The sequence below is a fragment of the Vipera ursinii genome, assembly GCF_947247035.1.
Source record: "Vipera ursinii genome assembly, chromosome: 1".
Taxonomy (NCBI): Eukaryota; Metazoa; Chordata; class Lepidosauria; order Squamata; family Viperidae; genus Vipera; species Vipera ursinii.
Genome location: NC_139512.1, coordinates 149,218,192 through 149,245,200, shown reverse-complemented (window position 1 = coordinate 149,245,200; position 27,009 = coordinate 149,218,192). Strand labels below are relative to the sequence as shown.

Sequence of the window (27,009 nt, the reverse complement as noted above, 5' to 3'; positions counted from 1 at the left end):
TATTTTACAACCTTTCTTGCCCAAGTTGTTAAGTTAGTAACCTGGTTGTTAAGTGAATCTGGCTTCCCCATTGACTTTGCTTGTCAGAAGTTCGCAAAAAGTCATCACATGATCCTGTGACACTGCAACCATCATAGCTACATGCCAAGTGTCTGAATTTTAATCATGTGACCATGGGAGCACTGCAACAATCATAAGTGCCAAAAATGGTCATAAATCACTTTTTTCAGTCCCACTGTAAGTTCAAACAGTCACTAAACAAATGGTTGTAAATTGAGGACTGCTTATATACGTAGAAAGAAAACAGTGTTGCAGAAGTTATAGAGCACATTCATGTATGCTTCTACACATTTTAGATTTAATAATATGTTAAAGGACTGAACTGGCTTTATTACTAATAGTATATGCTCATTCTTGTTTCCTTTTCCTAAGTTTTAGATTATTTTATCCATTATTACATATGGATAGAAACATCCTCTTCCCATTCAGATTCTGCTTATTGCCGCAAGAATTCCCCCAACTCTGTTACTTTTTATTTTAAAATACTATGGGTTCTAAGAGAAAGATAGTTAAATATGTCCATTATGCCAGTTTGAAATAATAATAAAACACGGGTTTTAATACTTAAACATTTATAGAGCTTTTTAAAAAAGAAAACTCTAGAGTATGTAATATATTTATAAAATGCCAACTGTGCTGTAGAAATGCTACTGTATTAAACATTTTATAATAATCAACAACAGAAAACTGGAATAGGATCAAATCATAAACAGATCCATATATTTTGTGTGTGTGTGTGTTTTAAAAAACTTTTGTTTATGAAATTGTGCTAAAAATCAGATTGCAACTTGAAAAGATTTGAAGCAAAGCCCAATATTTACAATGAACAGATCTGAACTTTTCATACCAGAAAATTAAAAGCCTGTGACATATGGCCTATATGATGCACATCAACGTAGTTTGCCTGTTTTTGCTTTTCAGATGTCAAAAATGATGTTTATGATTTTGAAAATTGAAAATCTTGGAGACCTATCGGAGAAATACTAATAACTACTGTTTCAGATTGCTACTGTGTTAACATACCACCACCACCACCCAAAAAGAAAGAAAGAAAGGAATTATAACTCTGGCCTCAACTAGAGATCTCCACATGGAAGACAATGGCTTTTTAATTATGTAGTACATTGAACTGTCACAAATTGTCTGGCACTGCCTTATTTCTTAAGACTGTAATCCTGAAGCTAAACCCGGTCCTGAAAAAATACCGAGCCCCAAGCATCTGAAATCCATAAAGTGTTATTTTCAACAGCTATGTGCTACTCTTCCCATATTCCATTCGCTTTTTTATCTTTTTTTCTTTCCCTCTAGGGGTTTTCTTTTGAGCATGCTGATTTGACATCCATTCCTTCAATTGAGGATCTATCTTCTTTTTGTTGCTGGATCCTTTCTATAGCAAAGACAACTTGATAACAGCAAATATGTTAAATTATCCACTTTAGATAATCCCTTTTACTTCAGCTTTTCTTTTGCATTCAGGACCTCAATAATTTATTATTTGTTTGAAAAATAGTAGGGAGTAGAATAGCACAATTTGAAGGTCATTGTAACTAATGTTGATAAAAGTCTGCTTCAACAATTGGACGCACCATGTGCTTTATTTATATAATATTAATATTATATAATATTAAGCCATCTGTCAAAAGGAGTGCAGGTGGAGCAAAAGAATTTCTGTTTTTTTCACAAGGTGCTCCAACATTAGAAATGCAATCACTATTACTTGATTCAATCCGTTTAAATTAAATACTGTTAAGGAAAGGCTGCACTTTCCATTTCAATTTTGTCCAGGAATACGCCTCACTGAACACAACTGAATTTATATCCGAATGAACAAAATCGCATTGTTGCAGATAGCAATATAAACATTCCATAGGAAAACAAACTGTTTCTTAGGTCATTTTGTATCACTCTGGAAAGAAACTCTTGTCTCATTAGAGAACTGTATTACTCACATCTCTGTTAAGGAGGTTAGAATCTTATGCATATTCAATGCATAATCTTATGCATAAGTAATCAGTAATTTGCTGGTTCTTTGGAAAGGTATTAGGAGGTTTGGACTTTGAAGAAGCAAAATAGAGTATTGATGCTTTTGAACTTTGTTACTGGAGAAAACTCTTCAGAATATTATGGATGCTCAAAAAAAAACAATCAATCCAGAGTTTTCATTTGAGGCACAAATGATCTGGCTCAGATTATCATATTTTGGAAGCATTATGTATAAAAAAGACCTACCCTCATTGGGTAAGCATATAATGCTGATGAAGATGGAAAGAATGAGAAAAAGAGGATGCCCACCAGCAAGATAGACAAATTCAGTCACAGCAGCAACGGATGCATTATTAGAAGTCCCAAAGGAACAGGCCACAGACAGATTCTCCTGGAGACAATCTACGTGGCCAGTAAAAGTTGATAACAACTTGATGGCTCACAAGCATTAGATCATTTTCAGGGCTGCTTTAATTCTGAACTCATCAAAATTGGAATGTAATCCTTGAAGAGTTGTTTGAGTATCTTGTTTATTTTATTTTATTTATTTAATCTCTAAACCGGCAATGTAGCCTAAATGACTTTATACTAAAGTATTTTATGCTGAGCCTAAACAAACCACAATGAGGTTTATCTACAATATACACCACAGCTAGTAGTTATACCTGCATGAAACAGTAAACTAGATTAATGGGGAATCATGGTTTATAGCGAATAAACTGTGTGCATTACATATTTGCTCCACTTGGGCTTTTCTACTACCTTGAGCTACTTCAAGATCTCAATGGAACTGGGGCTCCAAGTCAGTCGCATTTATTACAAACCACAGTAGTAAGTCAGGTTTTACTCTTGATTTACAAAATGTGGCACAGTAAACCAGAAAACTCTGGCAAGGGCCAAGAGGAAGCAAACACATTATTATTTTAGTTTTTCCACATTAATTCAAAATTATATGTTTTAATCAGACTTCCTCATATATTTACTTGTTCAATTTACAGTTAGGGTTCCCATATTCTGGCTGAGCATCTACTAGATATAGAAAATTCCAACTCATTGCAGTCATCTGGCATAGATATTGAAACCCTATTAATAGTCCATATCCTGTTCAAAGCTCTGTACAGGTTCTGTCCCTGCACACTGGACAGCCTGGATGCTGTGTGGAATTAGATGGGGAAGAACCATCTTTGAATAACTCCTATCAAGACCTAGTGACATGGGGACTGGACCGCCTAGATCTGGAGATATTCCAACTTTTTTGAATGGAGTGGTGTGCAATTTGAGATTGCTTAGATTCACAGGTCCTGCTTGATGTGGTCGGACTTTGTCCAGTGAGTTGTGCCTTTTTCCTAGATTGGGGGGAGGCCTTTATTCACTCATTCAGGCCCAGGTCATTTTATGGTTGAATGCACTGTACATGGGCTGCCTTTAAACATCACCCGGAAGCTTCAGCTGGTCCACAATTCAGCGATTCAGGCAATAATAGGCATCACTCAGAATGCCCATGGAACACCTCTGCTTTGCAAACTGCGCTGGTTGCCACTCTTAACGGAATGTATAGATGGCTTTGGGGAATAAGTGGAAGAGATACTACCTAGGAAACAAATCAGACAAGAAACACAGGAGCCCCAAATGTTTTAACCGTCAGAGAAAGAACTTAGGAAGGACATATCCTAATGCAGGGGTGTCAAACTTGCAACTGACTGGCAATGGGGCGGGCGCGGTTTTGCCATGACACATCCAGCCTGTGGGCCGGCAGTTTGACACCCCTGTCCTAATGGGTCAAGCAGTTAAAAGTAGTGGGTGGAAATTTGTACTTTCAGACTTGCGAGACACTGTTAATGTAACCTTACAATAAAGTAGAATTACTTCATGCAGTCATATTTCCTGTCTGGTTTACCTAGGAGGGCTGACAGCCAGTTTGCTTCTAGGTGCAATTCAAGGTGTTGGTCTGCGTATAAAGCCCTACGTGCCATAGGACAAAATTATTTGAGGAACTGCCTGTTTCCCGTAATATCTGTCCAGCTGGCTCAATCCAGCAGAGGTGGCATACTCTGGGTTCCGTTGATTAAACAATGCCATCTTTTGGGAACCCAGAAAGAGTGCCTGACCTCTGGAATGAGGTTCTTCTGAAATATAAATGGTCTCTAGCCTGCTGTTGCCCAGGCCTTTGGAAAGCACAACTGATGTCCTTTTATTTCCTTTTCCTTGTTCTCCTCCAGGCTGTTTTCTCAGCCATCTTGGTTCTTTGCTCTGTGTTTTTGTATCACATTTTTTTAAAGTATTTTTAGCAATTTGTAAACCACCTGAGAATCAAGTCACTGAGAATCAAGCAGCATATAAATGTGATGAATTATTATTATTATTACAGGGAGATCTTCCAATGTTTTATCCGCGCAACAACAAACCTGTGAGGACGGCTGGACTGAGACAAACTGGTTTGAAGTGAGTTTCCAAGAGGGAAGATAGACTTATAGAGCATGAATCTACCCAGGGGTTATTTCAGCATCTTAAAGGCCTAGAATTTGCTTGATGCCAAACTGAGATATGAAACCACAAACACCATACTATAAATCTTTCTTTGACACTTTTACAAACCATTCCTTCCCTTCTTATTCTGCCTGACAATATACTTTTGTTTAAAAGATTTCACTCTTCAGCCTAGCTGTGTCTAGTTGTTGCAGAAAAAATTCTGAAGCACTTTATGGGCATTTTAATCTGTATCTAATTAACAATATCAAATGCATATTTTAGTCTTAGCTACAGTACCAATAATATAACAGATGTAGTTTTACATTGATCTACAACTTCCCTCACTATCAAGTGTACACACTTTAATTTCTCATTAAAATGTTCTTGCGACAATTCCCATAGCTGCTTCTCTTTGCAGGACCCTATTATTACTAACAGCTATTTTCCTCACATACTCAACAGTAAAGATTTAGTATTTAAAAAAGCATTCTTATTGAAAGAAGCAACACAAAAGAATGAAGTTTTGCCCAGGCTTCAGAATAAAACTTTAACAGCTGTATTTTGCTTTGGGTCAGAGGAGCACAGTCATGATTCATGCCCCTTTCTGAAATCAACTAGTCTCAGCGATCTTTAAAATGGCTCTGATGCAGAAGAACTCTATATTCAGAGGAGGTGAAGGAAAACAAATTAACATGAGACAAACTAAAGACCATTTGATATCATTATTTGTGTGCAAGAGTCTGACTTTAAAAAAATTGCAATTAAATCAAACTACAGATTTCTGGCAGCTTACTGTTGCCCTTCAGCTGCATTAGATCTCAGTTTTGCTACTAGCCATGCTGATTGGGGCTGATGAGAGTTTAAATCTTGCCACAGAGTTTTATCTAATACTGTCACTCATGCAAATTATTACAGTCAGTCCAATTTGAACAAAGAGCCACCAGTGAGCCAGAAAATAATTTCTTGTTTGCCAAAATAACCTTTTAGCATGTTATCAAGCAGCAAATAAACTGCTATGTTTACAGCAAAGATTTTCTAGTATATTTTCTTTATTTATGTTGAAGGATGACTTATTAAGGTTGGGGGCAGACAAATGACAGAAGCCTTTTCATTGTGGTTTGGATTTTCTCATATTGTGTAGCAGCATGGAAGGGGGACATTTTGCAGTATGCATGCCACTAATTTAGCCAAGAAAGGGCCTTAAATGGCCTTTCAAGTATGGGGATGCTATAGTCTTATATGTGATCCAGTTATACTTATACTCATCAGAAGAGGAAATAAAAGATGCACTCATACATTTCTTTCTAAAATATAGTTGCAATGATGTCATGGTATCACTAGGAATTTCTCAGGCATTGCAGGAAGGCAAAAGTAAACAAAAAGTTGCCTACCCTTGGCTTAAATTCTTTGTTTAGGAAACTTTACATTTTACATTCAAACTGAAAAGACGTCTTGCTCACAGAAGGCATTTTGGACATATTGATAAATGTTTGTAACTCTAATTTCATTATACAATAAGCTGGAAATCTGAGACAAAATTATTTGTTTTTAGAAATGAATGTCAGCCTTAGCCTAATAGCTGTGGCCTTGTACACCACTACTCTCACAATATTTTTATCCAGCTGAAGTGAAATGATATTTAATTTATGCCTTAAGTAGCCTCAGGAATTGAATGAATGTGAAATACTACATATTGCAGATAAAACTTTATTATTTTATAACTTATCTGAAGCTTTCAGAGATTGAGGGAAATGATTTTGGTATTACTTTATGGCTTCTCCTGAATGTCTGATGGCACACTGCATTTATGAGGCCTGTATATCTAGAATTCACAAAACATAGTGTGCTAATACCTATAAAGTTTATATTAAGATAAGGGCTAATAAAGCGAACTCAGATATTTGAAACCAGATCCTCTCGGTCTCCAACATATTAATCATATATAATAGAAGCACATATAAATCACATATTAACAATGTATTCCATGGGATAAGAATGTAGGTAACACAAAGGCTCAAGTCTCACTGAGGTATGTCTCCCCAATCTAAATGAAATATGTTTCATCAAAACATCGCAACTGCCTCACTGTGCACACCATTCAACTCTAAAGTTTAGGTATCCTTTCTTCTTTTGATGGACTTTTTCTCAGGAAGCTGGCTGAATTCTTTATCAAGTAAATCATATGAAAAACACATAATCATGTAAAGGGAATAAACGGGCACTGCTCTGTTCTTTAAGAGCTAAGTCACAGAGTTATTTTCTAAAGAGAAATTGCATAAAGAAAACTTTTAGAGTTATTATTAAATCCAGTATCTCATCACTCTTTTAACCTCAAGGCTTGTTTCTCAATTCCCTGCAAGAAAGCACATTTCTCTGTTTTCCTGGGAGGTGTCAGGAATAAAAGAAAATACATCATGCCAGAAGACCATGGACCAATGATAGCATCAATCTGAGGACAAAGGGCCATCAGAAAGTTGCATGTCTTCCATCTCTTGACAAAGGAGATTAGCCTTGCCCCACATACCAAGATGAACCTGCAAAAGATTCCTTTCCCTTCTCTTACTTTCCAAAGAATATCCATGTCCAACTTTCCATTACTCTGGGATTGACAAGTTAAAAGGATGTTCCCTCTAGTCCAGGGGTCCCCAACCCCCAGGCTGGGGACCTATACCAGGACACGCAAGCGGCAGGCAAATGCGCACAGCTCAATTTGTGGGAGTGGTGAATGCGCGCACCAGCTCCTTGTGTAAGTGGAGCTGCGTTGTGAGCGCACGTGCCCGCTGCTTATGCAGAACCCTAACGCTTTCCCCCTCCCTGGTGGTCCCCAAAGCTGGAAAGGTTGGAGACCCCTGGTCTAGTCCTATACAGTCCTCAGGGAACTAACAGTCACTCCTTGCAATCTATTTCAAGAGTGGGAAATCTTTAATTCCTAGGAACTTTCAATCTGCAGAAAAAAAGAAGGGAAGCTAAGAGTTATAGCTGAAGTACACCAATTCTCCACCTGTCATCAACTGTAAAATATTTAGAAATCAATTGCTCATAATGTGGGATATGTGTTTAAATAAAGTAAAATATCCTACCAGATTCCTTCTTGTTTGCCTTTCCACCATCTCTGCTTTTTTTCAAAACTGCTTTTAACATTTTAGCACTGTTCCTTTTCCTAAAACAGAACACAGGATATTATAGTCTTAAATGACTGCACATGGGAGATAATACCAGTGTATTTAATTTTTGCACATTGCACGCAAATAAACAAATGTAATAATTCAAAACATGTTGAGGGCATACTTCTATTTTTAAACAATCATGTTATATTAGTGAAACCAAATACTGATGGTAAAAAAGAACGATTAAATACTAAAAGCCAGTGGCCAGGGGTTTACTGTCTCGTTATAAAGAAAAACAGCACACAACATTTTCCACATTCCACATATAATTAAGGTTAGAAGGCTAAACCTGGATAAGTTACCATTAGGCACTTGGGCACAAGCATGTCTGGTTTTTGACCAGAGTTCATCAAGAGAGGAAATAATCTGTACCATTACACTATCTACTATAAACGGAGGGAAGTCTAGTCAAGATAAGCATCCTTGAAAGAACATTCCTCAGTATGTTTTAAAACTCCTATGTAAAAACAGATTTAAAATGAAGTCTGAATTATAGAAGTAAAAGAACTAGAGGTTTCCAAGTATTTCCTGAACTTCAACCCATAAGATCCCTCACCATTGTTCACGCTAGCTGGGACTATTAGGGTATGTAGTTAGCAACATTTTTTTTAAAGGTAGGATTTTTAGTATAACACTTTCTGGATGTATTTCCCCCCCTTTCTTAACAGCAGATCTATTAGTTAACAGCTTGATGCTAGATTTTTGGACAGAAGTGAAAAGATGATTCAAAATGCATAAGAACACAAAAACAGAAACTGTCTTCAACCCATTATTTAAATACATCTATTTCCTTGGATCGTGTGACACCTGTGAACAGCAGCTATGTGATTCCTGAAAAGGCAGGGCTGCTTTATGGAGTTGCAAGTAAATGCTACATTCATACATCCTTGGCGTTTAAATTACCTTTTTGCTTTCAGACCTGTGTGTCTGAAATTCTGTAATATTTGGCATCTTGGATATGTTTATTTCATTTAAAAGTGTCACATTTTTATTGAACACAAATTTTATTAAACACACTTTTATGGCTGCCCAACTCACACATGTTGACTCTGGGTGTCCTACAATATTAAAAAACCCATAGGGTAAAACCTTAACCCTTCCTCCCTGCACCTTCATCAAAAGTAGCAATATCTGGTCATCTTGCCAATACGTCCCAGTAATATTCCTATTTTCACAGGAATCTCAATAGTACCATCTAAAATGAGTGCAGTATGTTACTTCTCATTTCAAGGAGATCATCTCTCAAGAGAATTACGGAGGTATATTTAATCACAAAATAGCTAAGAGACTTAAGCTTTCACACCTGACGACTGGACAAAATGTTCTTATGCAGCATGTGCCAACCGACTCTCCAGTGCAAAAAATATCTACTATAATAATTGTTTTATGAATATCTGGTGCCAAGAAAGTCATTATCACTTCAGTTTTTGGTTTTCTCTCCACTCCTGCCATGGTCTTTTTCGTTGAATTACCCATTACATCTGTTCCATGATGTGAAAACATTTGGCATAATTATAGTATTCGATTATTATCTGGACAAAATTATAATCAGTATCACGAAAGCACTTTTTCACTTAATGTAATGCATGTAAATTGCAGCAATTGCATTGAAGTTTATTTCTTTATGAATAGATAAGAAGAAAAATCCTTGTTATTTAGAAGAGTTGTATTAAATGGAAGAACATTGTCTATTTTTTTAAATTTGAAATTTTGTGTAGTAAATAAGAAAATGACTTATCATGAAATGGATAATTTTTGCAAGAAATGAAATTTATTCTTATCAAAGGAACATAATACATCTTATGAACTATAATAGTCCATGAAAGTTTATACCACAAAGTCTTTGACTACATTAAGGTACCATGACTAGAATTAATTATCTTTTTTTTTAATTTGAGATATTCAGTAGGGAGGAAACGGCTACACAATTTTGTTATTCACTTTTCTCTATATGAACTTGTGGTGAAGTATCAATCCCTTTCTATTTGGATAATATCCCAGGGATGAGAATGGGGACACTGGAAGAAAAATCTCTGAATATAATTATTTTCATTTTCATTATTTTGTACAATATTATTCACTTATGAATTGTCCAGAAGTGGCAGTGATCTGCAAGGAATAAAAGTAAGATATCACCATATACTTTTGGAACAAAGCTGATATCTCTGTTCTGGATATGTCAATTTTCTTGTTGACACTGAGGAACAGTATTACTTTTTCTTTAGTGCATGGCAAAAACATTTTTTTAAATACAAAAAAGCCTTTCCTTTGTGACTATTTTGCAACTGAATACAGTATGTTCTTTATATATTCTTCAATTTATTTTTTTTAAAAAATGTTCATGGCTCCAACTTATAAAAGAGGGACAAATTATTACATGTGGTGGAGTCCATATGTTTTCTGCTCAAAGTATCAGCAGACTTCTTTGAAGTTTTCAGAGCCCCACAGCTGTGCAAGTACTGCAAGATCATGAGATGGCTGTGATTTACATCTCTAACATTCCAGCCAAAACTACTAGGAGCCTCTATTGTTGCTACTTCCTCTTGCAAACACCAGATTCTTAATCTCATTGTTCTCTTTTCCACTCTCCTGAACAACATTTTAGAACAGCATGGTTCTAATTTTAGGCAGAACCCCGAAGCCTTTTTCCAAAAGCCACTTTTTTTGCATTTCTCACATCTATAATCTGAATTCAGTTCAGTACTTAGAATAGCCAGATCACATTTGGTTTTTAAAATAACTTTTTTCAGCTTCCTAACTCATGTGAATATCACTAGGGCAGTCTTTAATGTCACCTATGAAAAGCATCCAAATGTTTTTCTTCACACTGCAAAATATTGCTTTCGGAACATGGCACAATCTTCGATTTGGCAATCATGTTTTTCTTAATCTCCTATCATATCTACAAGTGTCTAATGAACAATCTTTCCATAACAGTTATTTTACATTTCCAAAGCATTATATGAATACTAGTGGTATGCAAGTTCATGGGCTAACCCAGGGGTGTCAAACCCGATCGCATCGCGGGCTATATCGTGACTTGTTTTGCCCTTGCTTGGCCCGGGTGGGTGTGGCCTGCGTGGGACACATCCAGCCGGCGGACCGTGTGTTTGACACGCCTGGGCTAACTCCACTGAAAAGAGTGATTTGTGCATATCTACTACACTGATTTCCTACCAGAATGGTAAGTCAGAAGTAGGAGCTACAACAAATACTTAACTATCCAAAGGTAAACATTGTGTAGAGTTTTCTATTTTGCAAAATATTAGTAATCTGCATACCTTTGAACTAGAAATTATGAACAAATGGCAAGAAACTGACCCTTTTTTTCCATGTTGTCCTTGCCAGTGTTCAAATCCAGTATATTTGTTTCAGCCACAAGTCACTTTAAGAATTTTTTTTTTTAGAAATTGGAAAAAGTACTGTATAATAATATATAATTAGTAGGTCAAAGCCATGGGATCGCATTCCACAAATTCTGCCAATGTATTTCATGGCAGTTTTTAAAAAAGTATCAAGCATTATTTCTTAGACATTCTCTTAGGTTATATATCAGGAAACCCAAAAAAGGGAAATTGAAAGTGATTTGCATGTTTTATATATATATATATATATATATATACACACACACACACACACACACACACACACACACACCCATATTCCTTCCAGTTATTGCTATAAAGTAGGGAGGAAGAAAATGAGAGGCCTGAAGCAATGTAGACTTCATAAACGTTAAAACTTTCAATCATTCTATCCAAAAATAATTGGAATGCCTTATGTTCTGACAAGAAAATAAGTCCTAATGTCTGGAAAACTAGAATAGGAACAAAGCAATTAGATTTGCAATTACAGTATACATTAAATATAATCTCAAGCAGCCTTTTAAAATATGTATATAAAATATGTATATATTATTTTCTATTAATTTACCACAGGATCCCAAATTGTAGGCGTGATTGATGGACTCTACTAGTAGCATCTATGGTAAGGGTATTTTAAAAATGAACAGAGTAGTGATTTATAGTTAGCATGGAAATATTAACTGATCTACTGTGAAATCAGGACATGTAGTGAATAATTAATTGGTATTCTATTATGCAGTGTACAGACTTGGAAGGTGACTTTGAAATATCAGGCAACAGCTTAGTGCAAAGCATTCAAAAAGCTACCCAAACAAAAGAAAGCTGGCAAAGAAGACTTTTGTGAAGCTGAAACTTTCATGGCAATCCCTTAAAATTAGATTTTATCTTCTCTCCTCCACAGACTTTCGTCCTTTCTCACTGATTCATTTCACATGTTTTGCTGGGTGGGGAATTTTTAGAAAAATCTGGAAGAAAACAGGGAAACTTCATGGATGTTTTCCTCAACGTGGAGACTTTATCTTAAGTTTCCATCAACTGAACAAAATATCCATGAAATTTCTCTGCCTTCTTCCAGAATACCTTCTTCTACTTTGCACAAATTTTCAAGACTTACCCAACATAAATTTTTAACTTCATCTTATCCTTTGCATGTAGTCCTCTCAGAGTAAGTTGTATATATGCACTCTATCAGTAACCATCAAATAGAACTAGACGTGCAGTTCTTGAGCCTTTGGGGGATCCAGGGTGTGTATGCTCTTTGACCATGAAAATCGAGAGTAATTAAAATTTATTCTTGATTTTCATGGTCAAAGAATAGTGTGACTTTCTCCATCCCACACGTCAACCAAAAGAGGCTCAAGTCACACACAGCATTTCAAAGCAGTATATTACATAATATTCGGGCATTAAAAGGGCTATGATTTCTGTCCAAGTTTTATAATATAGAACACATAGGCACCATTTTTGGTGGTCTAAAACAACAGACATGGAGATACTATAGTAAGCAACTTGCCTAGGGAAGCAAAATGTATTTGGACCAGTGATCAGCATAAAAATGCTTCTTTGACAAATCTAGCAGAAAAAAGGCAGTCTGTTGAGAATAATCAGTTTAGCTCAACACTATTTTTTTATCAACTGCTTCCTGAACGTCCACAAGGAATTCAACTCTAACAGGTTTTAGCAGGAGAGGTACGATTATTAGCAATCATAATTCTCCTATGTCTATGCAATTATTTGCACTGTTCTTCATAATTGCTTTTAGTCATGCACATATTCCAAACTCTGCATCACCATAAAAATCTGCTTTTGAAATAAAAAAAGCCTGAAAGGTGAGGTGCCTATGAGCCTATTCATATATATTATTAACTCCCTTGACTGGAGTTGAATCCTGGATGCATACCGCTAGTCCTCAACTTACAACCATTCATTTTGCAACCGTTACAACAGCACTGAAAAAAAAAGTGACCTATGACTGATTTTCACACTTACCACTGTTGCCGGTATTTATTTTATTTATTTATTTATTTATAGTTACATTTATATACCGCCCTATTCCCTGAGGACTCAGGGCGGTTTACAGGGAATTAAAAATCCACCATACAAAAGTTAAAAAACCAATTAAAAAATATTAAATTACCCTGTAAACATTAAAACCCCCAATTAAAATTTCTCCTCAGCCTGGGCCTGAGAGCTCAAAGAGCCAGGTCTTCAGGCCCCGGCGGAATGATCGGAGGTCGGGGGCAGTCCTCAGCTCCACCGGCAGCTGGTTCCAGAGGGCAGGCGCTCCCACCGAGAAGGCCCTATCCCTGGGTGTCACCCGCCGGCAATCTCTCACCGGCGGCACCCTGAGCAGACCCTCCCTGTGGGAGCGCACTGGGCGAAGGGCGTTTGATGCCGGCAGCAGGTGTTCCCTCAAATAGCCCGGACCCAGACCATGTAGGGCTTTATAGGTAATAACCAGCACCTTGAATTTCACCCGGAGGGCAACCGGAAGCCAATGCAGCTCGCGGAGTAGAGGTGTTACATGGGAGTATCGGGAGATCCCCATGGTCATGGGACCAACTGGCAGGCATTTATCCCAGCCTGCTTCCGACAAGCAAAGTCAAAGGATGAAGCCAGATTCACTTAATAGTCACAAGATCCACTTAACAGTTGCAGTGTGATTCGCTAAACAACTGCGTCAAAAAGGTCATAAAATAATATGGCCATGGTTTGCTACTGTTTTCTTCTGAGTCATTTTAGTGGTTAGAACAAAGGATATCCTGGGGCAGAATAAAAGGGAGATTGGGAGGTACCCGCAGCCTTTTTGTGTTCTGGGAAACTACTGCTTTATAATGTGCTAACACATTATAAAGCATCAGGGACCAGTTCCAATGAGGTGTTTTTCCACGGACCGGAGGGGGCGTGGTTTTGTGTGCTGACTGCATCCCGCGGATGGGGCTTCGCTTGTTGTGCGGACCGGTTGCTGGCATGCCGCGGCCCAGTAATTGCTACAATTATTTTCCTGTATCTTTGCAAAGCAACTCTGAAAGCACTGCACACATTGTGGCTGGCTACACCTTATATAGCAGCCACTGCGTTTTGATGCGGTGAGCTTTCAAGTGGGTGCTGACTCCCGGCAACTGCTTAGACAAGTTTTCTTGGCAAGATTTCAGAAGTGGCTGGCCATTATACCTGTTCCTTCTTATGGCTGAGAAAGAGTGAATGGCCTAAAGTCACCCAACTGGCTTTGTGTCTAAAGTGGAAGCAGAACTCAAAATCTCCTCATTTATAGGCTGCTGCCTTAACCACTAGACCAGGGGTAGGCAACCTCGGCTCTTTTATGACTCATGGACTTCAACTCCCAGAATTCCTGAGTCAGCATAGCTGACTCAGGAATTCTGGGAGTTGAAGTCCATGAGTCATAAAAGAGCCGAGGTTGCCTACCCCTGCACTAGACCAAACTGGCTCTCTAGATGCCCATTCTATAATCTCAATCTTTTAAATGCATAATTTTTCCCCCAGAAAAGATGGAGAACCCATGCATTAGCATGCAAAGGTGCCTAAGCAATGCAATTCATAGGTAGAAAGAAACAGAATAGGGTGGATTCATTCCACTTCTCATCCCCAGTTTTATAACCCAACTGCCAACTCTAAATTGAGTCAAACAACACATTTTGTAAGTTTTTTTATCTTAGAAAGAATGATCAGAGTAGGGGAGGTAGGCTTTTTTGTTGTTGTTGTTGTTCTCTTTCATATCTGTGTTTGCTCTAATACTGAGTAACTGAATTACCGACCATTACGTTAATGCCCAGAGAGAAACTTTGAAAAACTGGCCTCTTGTCTCACTGACTCTACCAAGAAAACTCTGACAACATGCCAGAACAGCAGTTAAACATTAAACAATCCATACTAACTCCAGCAAAGCAAAAGTTATAAACATCACTGGAAGGATTTAAGGAAGTTTTGGAGGGGAGAAAAAAAAAGATCAAAAATGCATAAAAGTAAAAACCTCTCCTCTCCAGAGCAGCTGTGTTTTGGCTTACCAAACTGGTTTTCAAAAGTTTGAACCAAGGAAGTCTAGTAAAGTCCATGAAGCAAATAGACACAAAAGAACCACACTTAAGATAACATTACGCAGGTCTGAAATTCTTCAATATATGCTGCACCTTTTAAGCCAGTGGCAAAACCCTCCTTTGTCACAACTCTTCTATCTCCTCCCGTGGGATCAGGGGATCTCCTGGTTCTTGTTATACCTAGCCTTTGCAGGAAGGACCTTAACAATGATTCCCACCCACCATGTCAACACAACAATCCATGTTCTCATATGAGTGAATACTATAGCTTAAATGTTAACAATGATGGATCAACATTAATGACGACAACTTTATATTTAGAAACTGTGGCACATGGAAAGGGAGAAAAGAGCAAGTTGGAAGTCAGCCTGATTTCAAAAGAAAAAAAGAAAAAAAGAAAAAGAGGAATAATATATCAGGTGTGTGTACACCAGGCTTCTTGCTAGATTCTAAAGTAAAATGAAATAAATGCACAAAGCCTGACTTAATTTAATAGATTATCCTGAGACTTCTTTTGACCTTCTGTTTTCAATTACAAGAGCTTCTCGAGAATTCTTGCAATAGCAGTCGAAGGGCACCAGATCAATGGTTCCTAGGGACTAAGATATGTAAAGCCCAAACCATTTCAGCAAAGGGAAAATGAGAGATTGTTTTTAAGATTTTAGAGGAAATGGGAAGTAATGTGGTAGGTATTTTGGAAGGCTGCCAGGGAGTGATCATGTAAAAAGGAAGGGTGTGCTGTGAAACATACTTTAATATAGGAAAACACTGATCTGAGACTATTTACCAGCTTTCAAAGGAGATCAGTCTGAGAAACTGCAGGCTTTAACAGGTTATTAAACCATAAACAAATCATTACTACATCACAGTGAAGACCACCAGACTAATGATTCTTTAGCAAATCATGGCTAAATATAGTCACCTCTAGTAGAGATGGGTGGCACATAAATCTAATAAATAATGCATTCTGATTTTTGGTACAGTACAAACGGCTGAATACATTATGTTCTGAACACGTACAGTTCACTTCTTCCTTAAAAGCCGCATAAGCATCATTTTTGTTTACAGACTGCCATGAGACCAAAGTGAGAGCCCATCAACATGATTTTTTAGTGGTGGATCCACTCTTTTCCTTACAGCACAGTTTTTGAAAGTAATTAGATTAAATACTTTTTCTTTAATGTGAGACATCAATTATAAATTTGATTTATAAAACAATTATATGATCAAGTGGCAATATTTACAGGTTTACCATATGTAAGATATTTATGTCAGGCACAGGAAATCAGGAGCCAGGATACAGTTCTAAATTCCATGCAACCTATATACAAGAATCTGATCTATTAATGGTCAAGGAGAATTGATGTCAGGTAACTGTGAATGGATTCCAAGGGTGGGGGCTCAACTTAGGTGTTTTACAGGTCATAGTGACTCTAAACTGATGCCCTTAATCCCACCCTTGGGCTCGGTTAGGTCATCTCCTACATCTTAAATCTGTTAGTTTAACTTACTCAGGGTCAATCTTTGTGTCACCAGGACCTGGACTTTGCCCTTACTGTATTGCATTTATTTGGCCTTCAAAGGTCCCCAATGATCACAGGAAGCACAATGGAAGAATTAACAGCAAGGTTAGTGCACCTATTCTGCCAGTTGGTAGATAAATTTGGTAGTACTTTCTTGGAGGTCCCTGGCAGTTACAAAAATTTGGACCAGGGTTACTTATGGTTCACAGGCTGTCCAACCCTGAACTCTAACTGAAAAAAACATTCCTACACAGATTTCAAACGGTTTCATAAATCAGTTCCAAATACTAGACCCGTGGTGACGAACCTACGTCACGCGTGCCACAGGTGGCACGCAGAGCCCTCTCTGTGGGCACACACACCATCGCCCCAGTCCTAGGCCTTCAGCTGGGTTTTATAAAAACCTTCTTGCTTTAGGCCTCTGCCACCGTGTGCAAAAAAAAAAAGGTTCAACAATTTCAACTTCTCGTGGGGAAAAACAAGATCGTGCAAAGTTGGAATTGATTGATTGAATTTTTTAGTCCCACCCAGTCTGCTGTTACCTCAGCCATGCCCACCCAGTGGGCCACGCCCACCCAATGGGCCACACCCACCCAATGGGCCATGCCCACCTGGCACCCGACAATGCATAAGTGGGTTTTGGGTTGTAGTTTGGGCACTCGGTCTACAAAAGGTTCTCCATCACTGTACTAGACTATTGTAATTAGATCAATACTTTCTATGACAAGAAATATTTGAACTTTAATTGAAGTTCATATTAAACCAATAACCAATTAAACCAATAACCGATTCAACCTGGCCGCACAAAGTACTTAAGCTGGTTTGATATGCTTAAATCATCCTTATTTAAAATACCATCATTTCCCGGGGGGGGGGAGAGAAACTACATGAAGGAACTTATTTTATAGTCCTATCAGAATTTTAATAATCTAATCACCAAAATTAATCAATAAATATGCTTGAACTGAAAGATAACTTTTGTTTTTATTTAAAATAGAGATGGAAGAAATTCGTGAAAGGTTTTCAGCAGTTCAGTACACAAGGAAGGTCAGAGAAATAATAATGCTCAAAATGTATTTGGGGATAAATGCATAGTCAGTATGGCACAAGAGTGAAAATGCTTTCCATTCGTGGTAAAACACTATTCATTTCAAACTTAAAAGCACAGTTCCACCCTAGTAGCTGGTGTGGCAACATTTAGAAGAAAGGAAGAAACCAGCAGATTAGAGAGTTACCTAACCCAAGAAGTAGCCACTAATAACAGACTTGCAAATCAGGGAAGAGTTTGGTAAGGAATGAAGACTAATTAAATGGTCTTGTTAAACAGAAATCCAGAGGACACTTCAAACATTTTTTCAAGCAAACTGCATTCATAACAACAAATCCTATACAGACTACGTTATAGCTTGGCCATTTTCCTTAAGGATTATGGTTAGGTAATAGGTAATGCACTAACTCAGTGCTAATTATTTAACCCAAGCACAATACTATGGTCTACCTGAAATCTTAATAAATGCAATGAAGGATGACAGAGTAAAGAATTACACTATTTATGTAGATGCATTTAGTTTACAAAATATTAAACCCTGGAACCTATTTCATGATGCTAGAAAAAATAAGGCTGCTAAGGATACATCGACAAAAACAATTTTCTGGGCATATGGTTTTCTTTTTATTATTTCTGTAGATAAAATATTCCTATCAACCACCTCCTTTTCAACTTATATTGTGGAAAGATGCAGCTGAGAACTTAAAATTTTCTTGCCAATGGATAGTGGTTTCCAGATCCTTATAAATATTTGTCATTATTGTCCCTGGATATTTTCCTCTTCTTTTCCCTTTTGTTCTTACTGAAATTTATTTTTTTTAAAAATGCTCCTATTTGCCAGGTAAACTATATGGTGAAGAAATGAATGGAGACTTATAAAAAAAATCTCTCTCAGTTTTGGAAGCAATTCGAAGTTCTCAGAACAAAAAAAGCTTCCTCGGAATAGTTCAAATAGTGAAGTATCTTGCTCAGGTCAGTGAAGCTTCCTGCGTCTGGCTGTTCCCTGGAGCTTTTCCTGATCGCTTCTTCTCCTAGAGCAGCGATGGCAAACCTTTTATAGACCGAGTGCCCAAACTGCAACCCAAAACCCACTTATGCATTGTCGGTGGGCGTGGCCCATTGGGTGGGCGTAGCCCACTGGGTAGGCATGGCTGAGGTAACAGCAGACTGGGTGGGACTAAAAAGTTCAATCAATCAATCAATTCCAACTTTGCGCGATCTTTTTTTTCCCCGTGAGAAGTTGAAATTGATTGATTGATTGAACCTTTTTTTTTGCACACGGCGGCGGAGGCCTAAAGAGAAAAGATTTTATAAAACCCAGCTGAAGGCCTAGGACTGGGCCAATGGTGCGTGTGCCGAGAGCGTGCTCTGCGTGCCACCTGTGGCACGTGTGCCGTAGGTTCGCCACCACGGTCCTAGAAGCACAAGTTGCTTCTGCTGATCAGACAGTTTGCCATGCTAGCCACATCAAATACAACAGTAGTATTACTTGTTGCTATTAAGCTGTACTGTGGCTCAGCTGTACTGGCATTTCCCTGGCACTGATGGAAGTTCATCTGGCTCCTTCTTGTCACAGTAATATAAAAACTTATATTGCTTCCACAAGACATACGAGTTGGGACTTTCGTAGGCTTCCAGAAGATGCAGATGGAAACCACTACTGAAAATGTAATTATATATCCAATATCCAGTATCCAATTCCATCAAAATTAGCTGTTTAAATCCTGTGTCAAGTTTTCATGCAAAATCTCTCTTTCTCCCTCTCTTTCTCTCTCTTGCTGCCACATAAAAAAAATATTACAGCAGTTTTCCCCAACCTGCAGTTTTTTGTATGTGCACTTCAGCTCCTACAATTCCAACATAAGGAATGAAATATCTACCAAAAATTACGGTGTATTTTCATCCCATACATTAAATATTACAGGTAGTCCACAATTAATCATAATTAAGACCGGGAACTCCATCATAAAGCAACATGGTTGTAAAACAAATGACTGCGCTGACTTATAGTGGCAGATCTGATTGCAGTCATTAAGCAAATCATGCAGGGTTATTAAGCACAAAGTTACATGAGCACAACCTCTGACTTCCTGCCAGCTTCGCTTATCAGAGGCCGGTAGTGAAAGCTGCAAATGATAACCACATGACTTGCCACTATCGTGTGTTCCCGCTGCAAAATCCCCAAATTCGTGATCACATGGCTGTGGGGACACTGTGATAGCTGCAACTTCCAGGACTAACTGCAATCCTTATTCAGCACTTTCATAACTTTGAATTGGTCACTGAACAAGTGGTAGCTAAGCAAGGACTACCAGTAATAACCTTTTGTTGATAAGCTATCCTCAATTAGCATAGTTTTCTCGTACAGGGGAAGATAGTGGGTAAGGACAAAGTAGGGAAAAGAACAGTGCAATGTTTTAGACTTTATTTGGGGGAAAAATTGCTTTGGGCACATAGGACAATCTACCACTCATTGCTTTGGCTGTGTAATCTTGGGAACAAATGCTATTGCTTTAATAAGTTGTAGACTAGTTGTGCATTTGTACCCCAAAAGATCTCTTCTGGATTGAATTCAAGGCAGCACACGTCCCTTGTAATAACAGAGATGAAAAATCATTAAAAATAAGGGCTATATTAAATCGGGCTTACATTTTTTCTAGCACTACCAATCAGTAAGCATCATCTATCAATTCTAGCATTATAGTAGGAAAGAAATGGGGGGAAATTGTGAAGACACAGAATATGTTTTAAATAGAGAACTAAAAACACCTGCAGTCCCATAAAATTCTGTGTGAGGTGATGTGGCAGCACAAAACATCTTACATGAAAACTCCTTGTTTTTTTTAAACAGGATAAACAACTTTAAAAAACCAATTGTTTCTTTCTTTCTTGACCTTTTTCGTATGATACTTTAATAAAATAGCTTCCTTTGCTTTTTTTTTTTACATGATTACACAGGTTCATATATTAAGAGTTATTAGAAAAAAATAGCATTTAATCCTGCTTTTATTGCAATAATGGGACACGGTGCATGGAGGAAAAAGTAAAAGTTCTATGAATCCATTTAATTTTTTTTTTTTAGAAAGCTTAATAAAGCGGTAAGAGGAAAGCTAAACTTAGAATCTTCCCCTCCATTCCAGAAACAGATGATTTCATGGAAAAACTATTTCCTTTGGAGCAGAATATATATTCCACATCCTAAATTGTCAGAAATTTTAAAAAAAAACAACCCCCCCCCCAAAAAATCAGACATTTCACACCTAAACTGGTAAGAAAAGAAACAGAGCAAAAACATCACTTCTGAACTCTGAAGAAGGCCATCTTCTTCCAAAATACAGAATAGAAAACTTCAGAAAATAAGTTTGCATCCTCATGTTTTAGTACTACATTTCATACCTGCTTTCTTAAATGGCTCCACTGTTGAGGTGGCTCTTCTTACCCTCCTTCACCTGTGGTTTGCATCTTTGGTTATTAAAATATTTACTAACATAGATTTTTATATTTTATACCTATTTTTTTACATTTGTTATCTTATCTTACTGTTGGGCAATGTGCAAAGTTACTTTTGGTAAGATGGAAAACCATATGAATTTTATAAATAAATACCAAGTCTGTTAACAGCTATGTTCAGGGATAAATTCCTTCAAGTTAAACTTGATTTGTGCTAATACTAAGGATATATTCATACAGAATTCTGAACAGCAACACTGACAATCACCTGGATCAGGGGTGGGGAACTATGGTCCCTTTATGACTTGTGGATTTTAACTCCCAGAATTCCTGAGCCAGCATAAAATGGCCATAATGCCCCACCCCTATTCAGATGATTCCTAAGCCAGCACTGCAGTTCCATAGTAATCTCCCATTTCAGTCCTAACCAGGTAATCCTGTTGAGCTTCAGGGCCCAAATATGATCAGCCAGTTGCTGAGTCTACTGAGAAAGACTGCTGATGCACCCACAAATGCCTTAGTCTAGAACAGTGATGGCGCACCTTTTAGAGACCCAGTGCCCAAACTGCAACCCAAAACCCACTTATTTATCACCGGGTGCCGGCCAGGTGTGGCCATGGTGGTCATGGTGGACTGGGTAGGCAGGGTCAGGATGGAGGGGGCCAGTCCCGCACCATCTCCAGGGCATGGCATGCATGCCCACAGAGAGGGCTCTGAGTGCTGCCTCTGGCACGTGTGCCATAGGTTCGCCACCACTGGTCTAGAATATTAATGTTTAATTTCATTAATTTCAATGGGAGCATAACAATCAGAGGAACAGATGTATACAGTGAATAATCCAGGGGATATGGAAGATTTGTCTGCATACAGGGTCAACTTTATTGGAGATGGTGAAGTCTGATAATGTTTGAAAAATTCTGGCAGAGACTGAAACTCAATTATCTGCACCACATGTACCCAACATGTCAACAGTCCCCCACTTAAAAAATCAATTCTGAATGGGTCTGTTTTCAGTAACAACAGATTGATAGCCAAGCAAAAGGAAATACAGTATTGGAAAACAACAAACTCTCCAAAAGTGAAACTTGAGAAAAGCTACTAGGTTTAGGAGACAAGCTACATTTACATTTAATAAAATAAGACACTATCATCAGATTTATGACCTTAAGAATTCTTTCAAAATGTAATTATACTAACAACACTAATTGTTTCTTCATGTGAATACAATATGTTATCTCAGTTTAAGGATATCAGGAAATGAAAGTGGATAATAGAGCTGATCTGGAATTATTATTATTCTCCATTAAATGAAAGATCATTTCTTTGAAAGGAAGCGACAAGAGAACAGAGGAAGATCATTGTGTACTTTACAAACTTCCTATAAATATTTTATTGTGCAAGACACTGCAGAGTAAACACATCTTACAACAGCCCTGGGGTTCTCTTTCTATTTTTTCAAAATCTGTTTTATGGAAATGAGACTCAATAAATAAAAAAAGCAGGACCTCCAATGATGGAAAAAAGACCAAGGCAAAGCAAATGACCTCCACTAGGACTTGGATGGGGGAATATGCCCCTTCTGGTCTTCAGCAGCTTTCAACACCACCACGTAATCCTTCTGGATTGTCTCTGAGGACTAGGGACTAGAGCAGCGATGTCAAACTTGCAATGTCACGTGATGTGTTGCGACGTATCATGACTTTTTCCCCATTGCCGGAGCTGGGGTGAGCACGGTTTTGGCATGACGCATCCGGCCCGCAGGCCAGCAGTTTGACACCCCTGGACTAGAGGCACTGTTCTGCTCCTGCTAGCAGGTGGCTCCAGTTGAGGATAGTAAGGAAAGAGGGTTTTGTTTGTCTGTCTGTCTAATTTATATAGTCATCCATCTCATCAAAGGCTCTGGACAGCACACAACAATCAAATAAAACAACAAAAGTAAAAACAAAGTTTTCTCTTTCCTAATATTTAACATTCAGGTGAAACCAATAGAAAAGGTCATGAGTCGGACTGGGGTACAGCAGCACCAAGACCAGGATGATATTGTTCTGTTCCAGCCTACGACCGGCCCTGTTTGTGTGTCAGGGACAACCCCTTTTTCCTTTTAACAATCAATAGGCTGGAAAAACCCCAACCCAAATTTATTTACAGTTCCAAATAATAAAGTCTTTCAAACAAAAAAGTAGCAGAATATTTTCTTCAACCAAAAATACATGATTCAAAACATCCAACAAGAGTCAAACAGATTAGCAAGAACAGACCAGGATTCTCTTTGAATGTCTCTGAACGGTTGCCTTCAGCAACCAGCACTGCCCACACCTTCCCCTTTTATTATCTGTCCCAAGGCGTGGCTTCTCAATGCTTTCTCCTCCTTTCACTGAGTTGGCTCATAGATTTTCTCTGCTCTGCTCTGCTGGGTTGCCTTCTGGTTCTAGCGTCTCTGAACAGATTCAGCTGTGACTCCTCTGAGTCCGACTCCTCCTCCTCCTCATACAGCTGAGCCTCATGAGGAACACAACTGGAGGGGCCAGGCTGAGAGTCCTGCAGTGCATCAGAGCCTCCCTCTGACACCGAAGGCTCTCCAAACCCCTCCTCCTCCTCCTCCTCACTCAGCTGCTGGGAGCACAGGCTGACACTGAATCACAACAGATATCCAGTTTTTCATCATAACTTAAGATTATGCCAAAGAATGATCTAGGATCTGGATGCAGCATGGCAGTCTGAAGCAGAACCCAACAAACAAGATGTCTAATTACTGTAAATCAAGAGGCTCTGTTGGCTATATTATTTTCTCTTGTTGAGGAAGGGGTCCTCCTAGACTCAGTTTATTGTTGGCTGATCAAGTGGAGGTTGTGGCTAGAGGCCAGTTCTGGTTCTATTTGGTGAGAGGACCCTGCAGAGTAACTTCTGCTGTTATTACTACCTGCCTGGACTGCTACATGTGCTCTACATAAGACTGTTAGGTGATACAAGATGCAGTACCTTGTGTCTTAGCCAGCAGTTGTTGGGAGCACATTACACCTGCACTGGCTTCCAACAGAATTCAGAATCCAGTACAAAGTGCCAATTTTGCCCTATAAAGCCCTATACATCATGATATTTTTTTTCCTAATTAAAATCAGCATGGCCAATCTCCTAGCAGAAGCTGCCAGTGGTAGCCTACTTCAATGAAGAAGGGGGCTGAGGTGCAGTACTACATTTCAGTAACAGCACTTACTCTTTGCAACACTCTCTCTGTTGAAATTAGATTTGCTATCACCCACATCTTGTTTCAGAAACTGTTCAAACCCGAGTTCTTCCTTATATTGTGTCTTCACTGATTGGAACAATCTAGGGGTTTTAATATACTGAAGTGAATATCTTTTCTGTTGCTATGAAATGACGGTGGGTTAGTTTATTTATTGTAGATGCTTTATTGAACATTTCACTGTTAATTGATAATGGACATTAACTGCCAGTTAACCACTATAGAAGTCAGTGGCAGGCAGGATTGTAAGTTGTGGGATTCCTTTCAGAAGTAATGCAAGCTAAACTTGTTTTGGTTTGTACCTCTCAGCCGCATAAACATTTGTTCCACCATAATTATTTGTTTTACAAATACCACAACTTTGTAGAAAAAAAAATCTGTTAAATATTTATTGATTTATACAGCCGAGAGGCAGACTACTGCATCAGGAAAACAGAGTAATTATCTCCCACCTAATTATCTCCCCACCCTTTACTGCCACAGTGATGTACCCTAGTTTCACAGAATTCTCACTGCAGAGAACATGCATTGATTTTTTTTCTCCTCTTCATCTTCCCAACCCTGACTCAGGCAGACCAGATGTGCTGACACAGAGGAAAAGTACAGGTGGTCCTCATTTAACAACCATTCATTCAGAGACTGTTTGAACTTAAGCCATGCTGAATGAATACTACTTACAACTGATCCTCAAATTCTGGCAGTCACAGGGACCCTGAAGCAAATGACTGTGATCCAGGTGCTCTGTAATTGGCCTGGATTTGTGACTGCTGCAGTGGTCCACAGACATATAATCATGATTTGTGACTTTTCTTGCCAGCCTCCAACAAGCAAAGTCAATGGGGAAACCAGCAGAAGTTGAAAGCCAGTCGTGTTAGGCCTCACTTAATGACCCATGTGGCCCTCACCTAACAACAGCAGCCAAGACTGCCAGAATTGCTGTTGCTAAGTGGTGTGGTCATGTGGTTTTTCAACTTAACTATTGTGTTGCTTATCAACAGTGTTTCCATCTCAATTGGCACCATTAAGCAAGGCCTACCTGTAGCAGCACATACCCAAGACTTCATTCCTTCTCCTCCATTGTGAAGGAAAGCCATCAGAACCCAGATGCTCAGCCTAGATAACAAAAATGCCAGGGTACAAAATTGAACTGAGGGAATGAAGACATAACTAAAGAAATGAGTGCAGAAATGCCTGTAGTATACGATGCTTTACAAGCCGATTTTGCTAATAAAATCTGCAGAGCACACTTATCAAGCGCAGGGAAATGAGAGGTCCAAGCAGTTCAATGAATATTAAGGTTTATTGCAAGTTTATGCTCTCTACAAGAATCTGAACGACTAATGGTCAAAGCAAATTGGCGGTAGGTAAGAGTCAACTGGATTCAAGGTGAGCTGGACTTAGATCTCTTATGGGCATGATGGGACTCAAGATTGATGACTCGTTTGACTCCTCCCTCGGGCTCAGCCTTACAATTCTTACAACTTTTTTCTTAGATATTAGTTACACTTTTGAGGTGAGACCAGCCCAGTCTGAAACTGAAAAGCAATCTTTCAGGAAACTTGGCTTATTCTCCAGTCAAAGATGAGCTAAACTACTTCATTGCCTGCACTCAAGATTTGAGCACACTATAACAGAGTTTGTCCCCATCCATCTTCCTTGACTATAGGAGAATTCAGCAGGGATCTGCTTATCTTGTTCACAGACGAGGGAATATTAAATATAACAAATCCAACTTCAAAACCAGTGGAACAGCCAGGAGGAAAGGTGAGCCAAATGAGCTTTGGAACAAAAGAGGCAGTGTCTTCTGGGTGCGTGCAACATCTTGAGGCATATGGAAAAAGTATTGCATCACAACATCACCAATGCTGCTTTGGTCCATCTTACCCTGCCACCCTTACTTCCAGATGCTGCTGTGTCTTCTAACTGTTTCCCTTTCAAAGAATGCAAAATGCAGAAAATGTCAAAAACAGGTGAATTCCTAATGACTATATTTATAATGAAACATATGTTTGAACTGAATACAATAAATGTGCTTTCAAACCGATCCCACAACTTTTTTTATAAACCCTTAAACAATTATTAAAAGGAAAAAGGGGGGGGCAAGTCCACAAGGAAGATGTTGAAGCACTTAAAATGTAAATTGAACTGCCATATCATCAATTTAAAAATGTTTACTTCCAGAAACATTTGTCAGATGTACAGTATATCCTGTCTGATCTCTGTAGAAAGATGGCTGATAAGCTTAGCTGGGATCAAAAATTAATTTACCAAAATGCTGGCAGAAAACAGGATTCAACCTTCTACATGTGGTTTGCATTATAGATAGGAGAATACTTGATTCTTCGGATAAAATAGGACTACAAGTATAATTGGAACATTAAATCAAGACCTACTGTAAGTCCTTTGAATTAACTCCATGCTTTTCAAACTAGAGGCCTACCCAAACCATTAAAAGAAAGATTCTCGGAAACAGATGCTGAATTCCTTTGTTTAACTTAAAGAGCTGCATTAGAGCAGATATGCACCTATGGATAGTGAATCTATACATAAACCTCTAAAACGACCTCTCTAAACAATTTGCCATAAACCTCAAATGATAAAGTGACCAGCAGCAGTCTGCAAGAAAGCATAATCTTATAACCTTT

At 38.4% G+C, this 27,009-nt stretch overlaps 1 protein-coding gene across 3 annotated transcripts in view; it reads right to left on the bottom strand.

The window, feature by feature from the left end:
- The window catches only part of TANC1 (tetratricopeptide repeat, ankyrin repeat and coiled-coil containing 1), a 184,876-nt gene that overhangs the window by 119,439 nt on the left and 38,428 nt on the right, over positions 1 to 27,009 (bottom strand). For all 3 annotated transcript variants that reach the window (XM_083350432.1, XM_083350434.1, XM_083350433.1), the window contains one exon: positions 7,593 to 7,672. In XM_083350432.1, coding sequence (XP_083206558.1) covers positions 7,593 to 7,653 — 61 coding nt within the window. In that variant the 5' untranslated portion in view covers positions 7,654 to 7,672. The remainder of the gene's footprint in view (positions 1 to 7,592; positions 7,673 to 27,009) is intronic.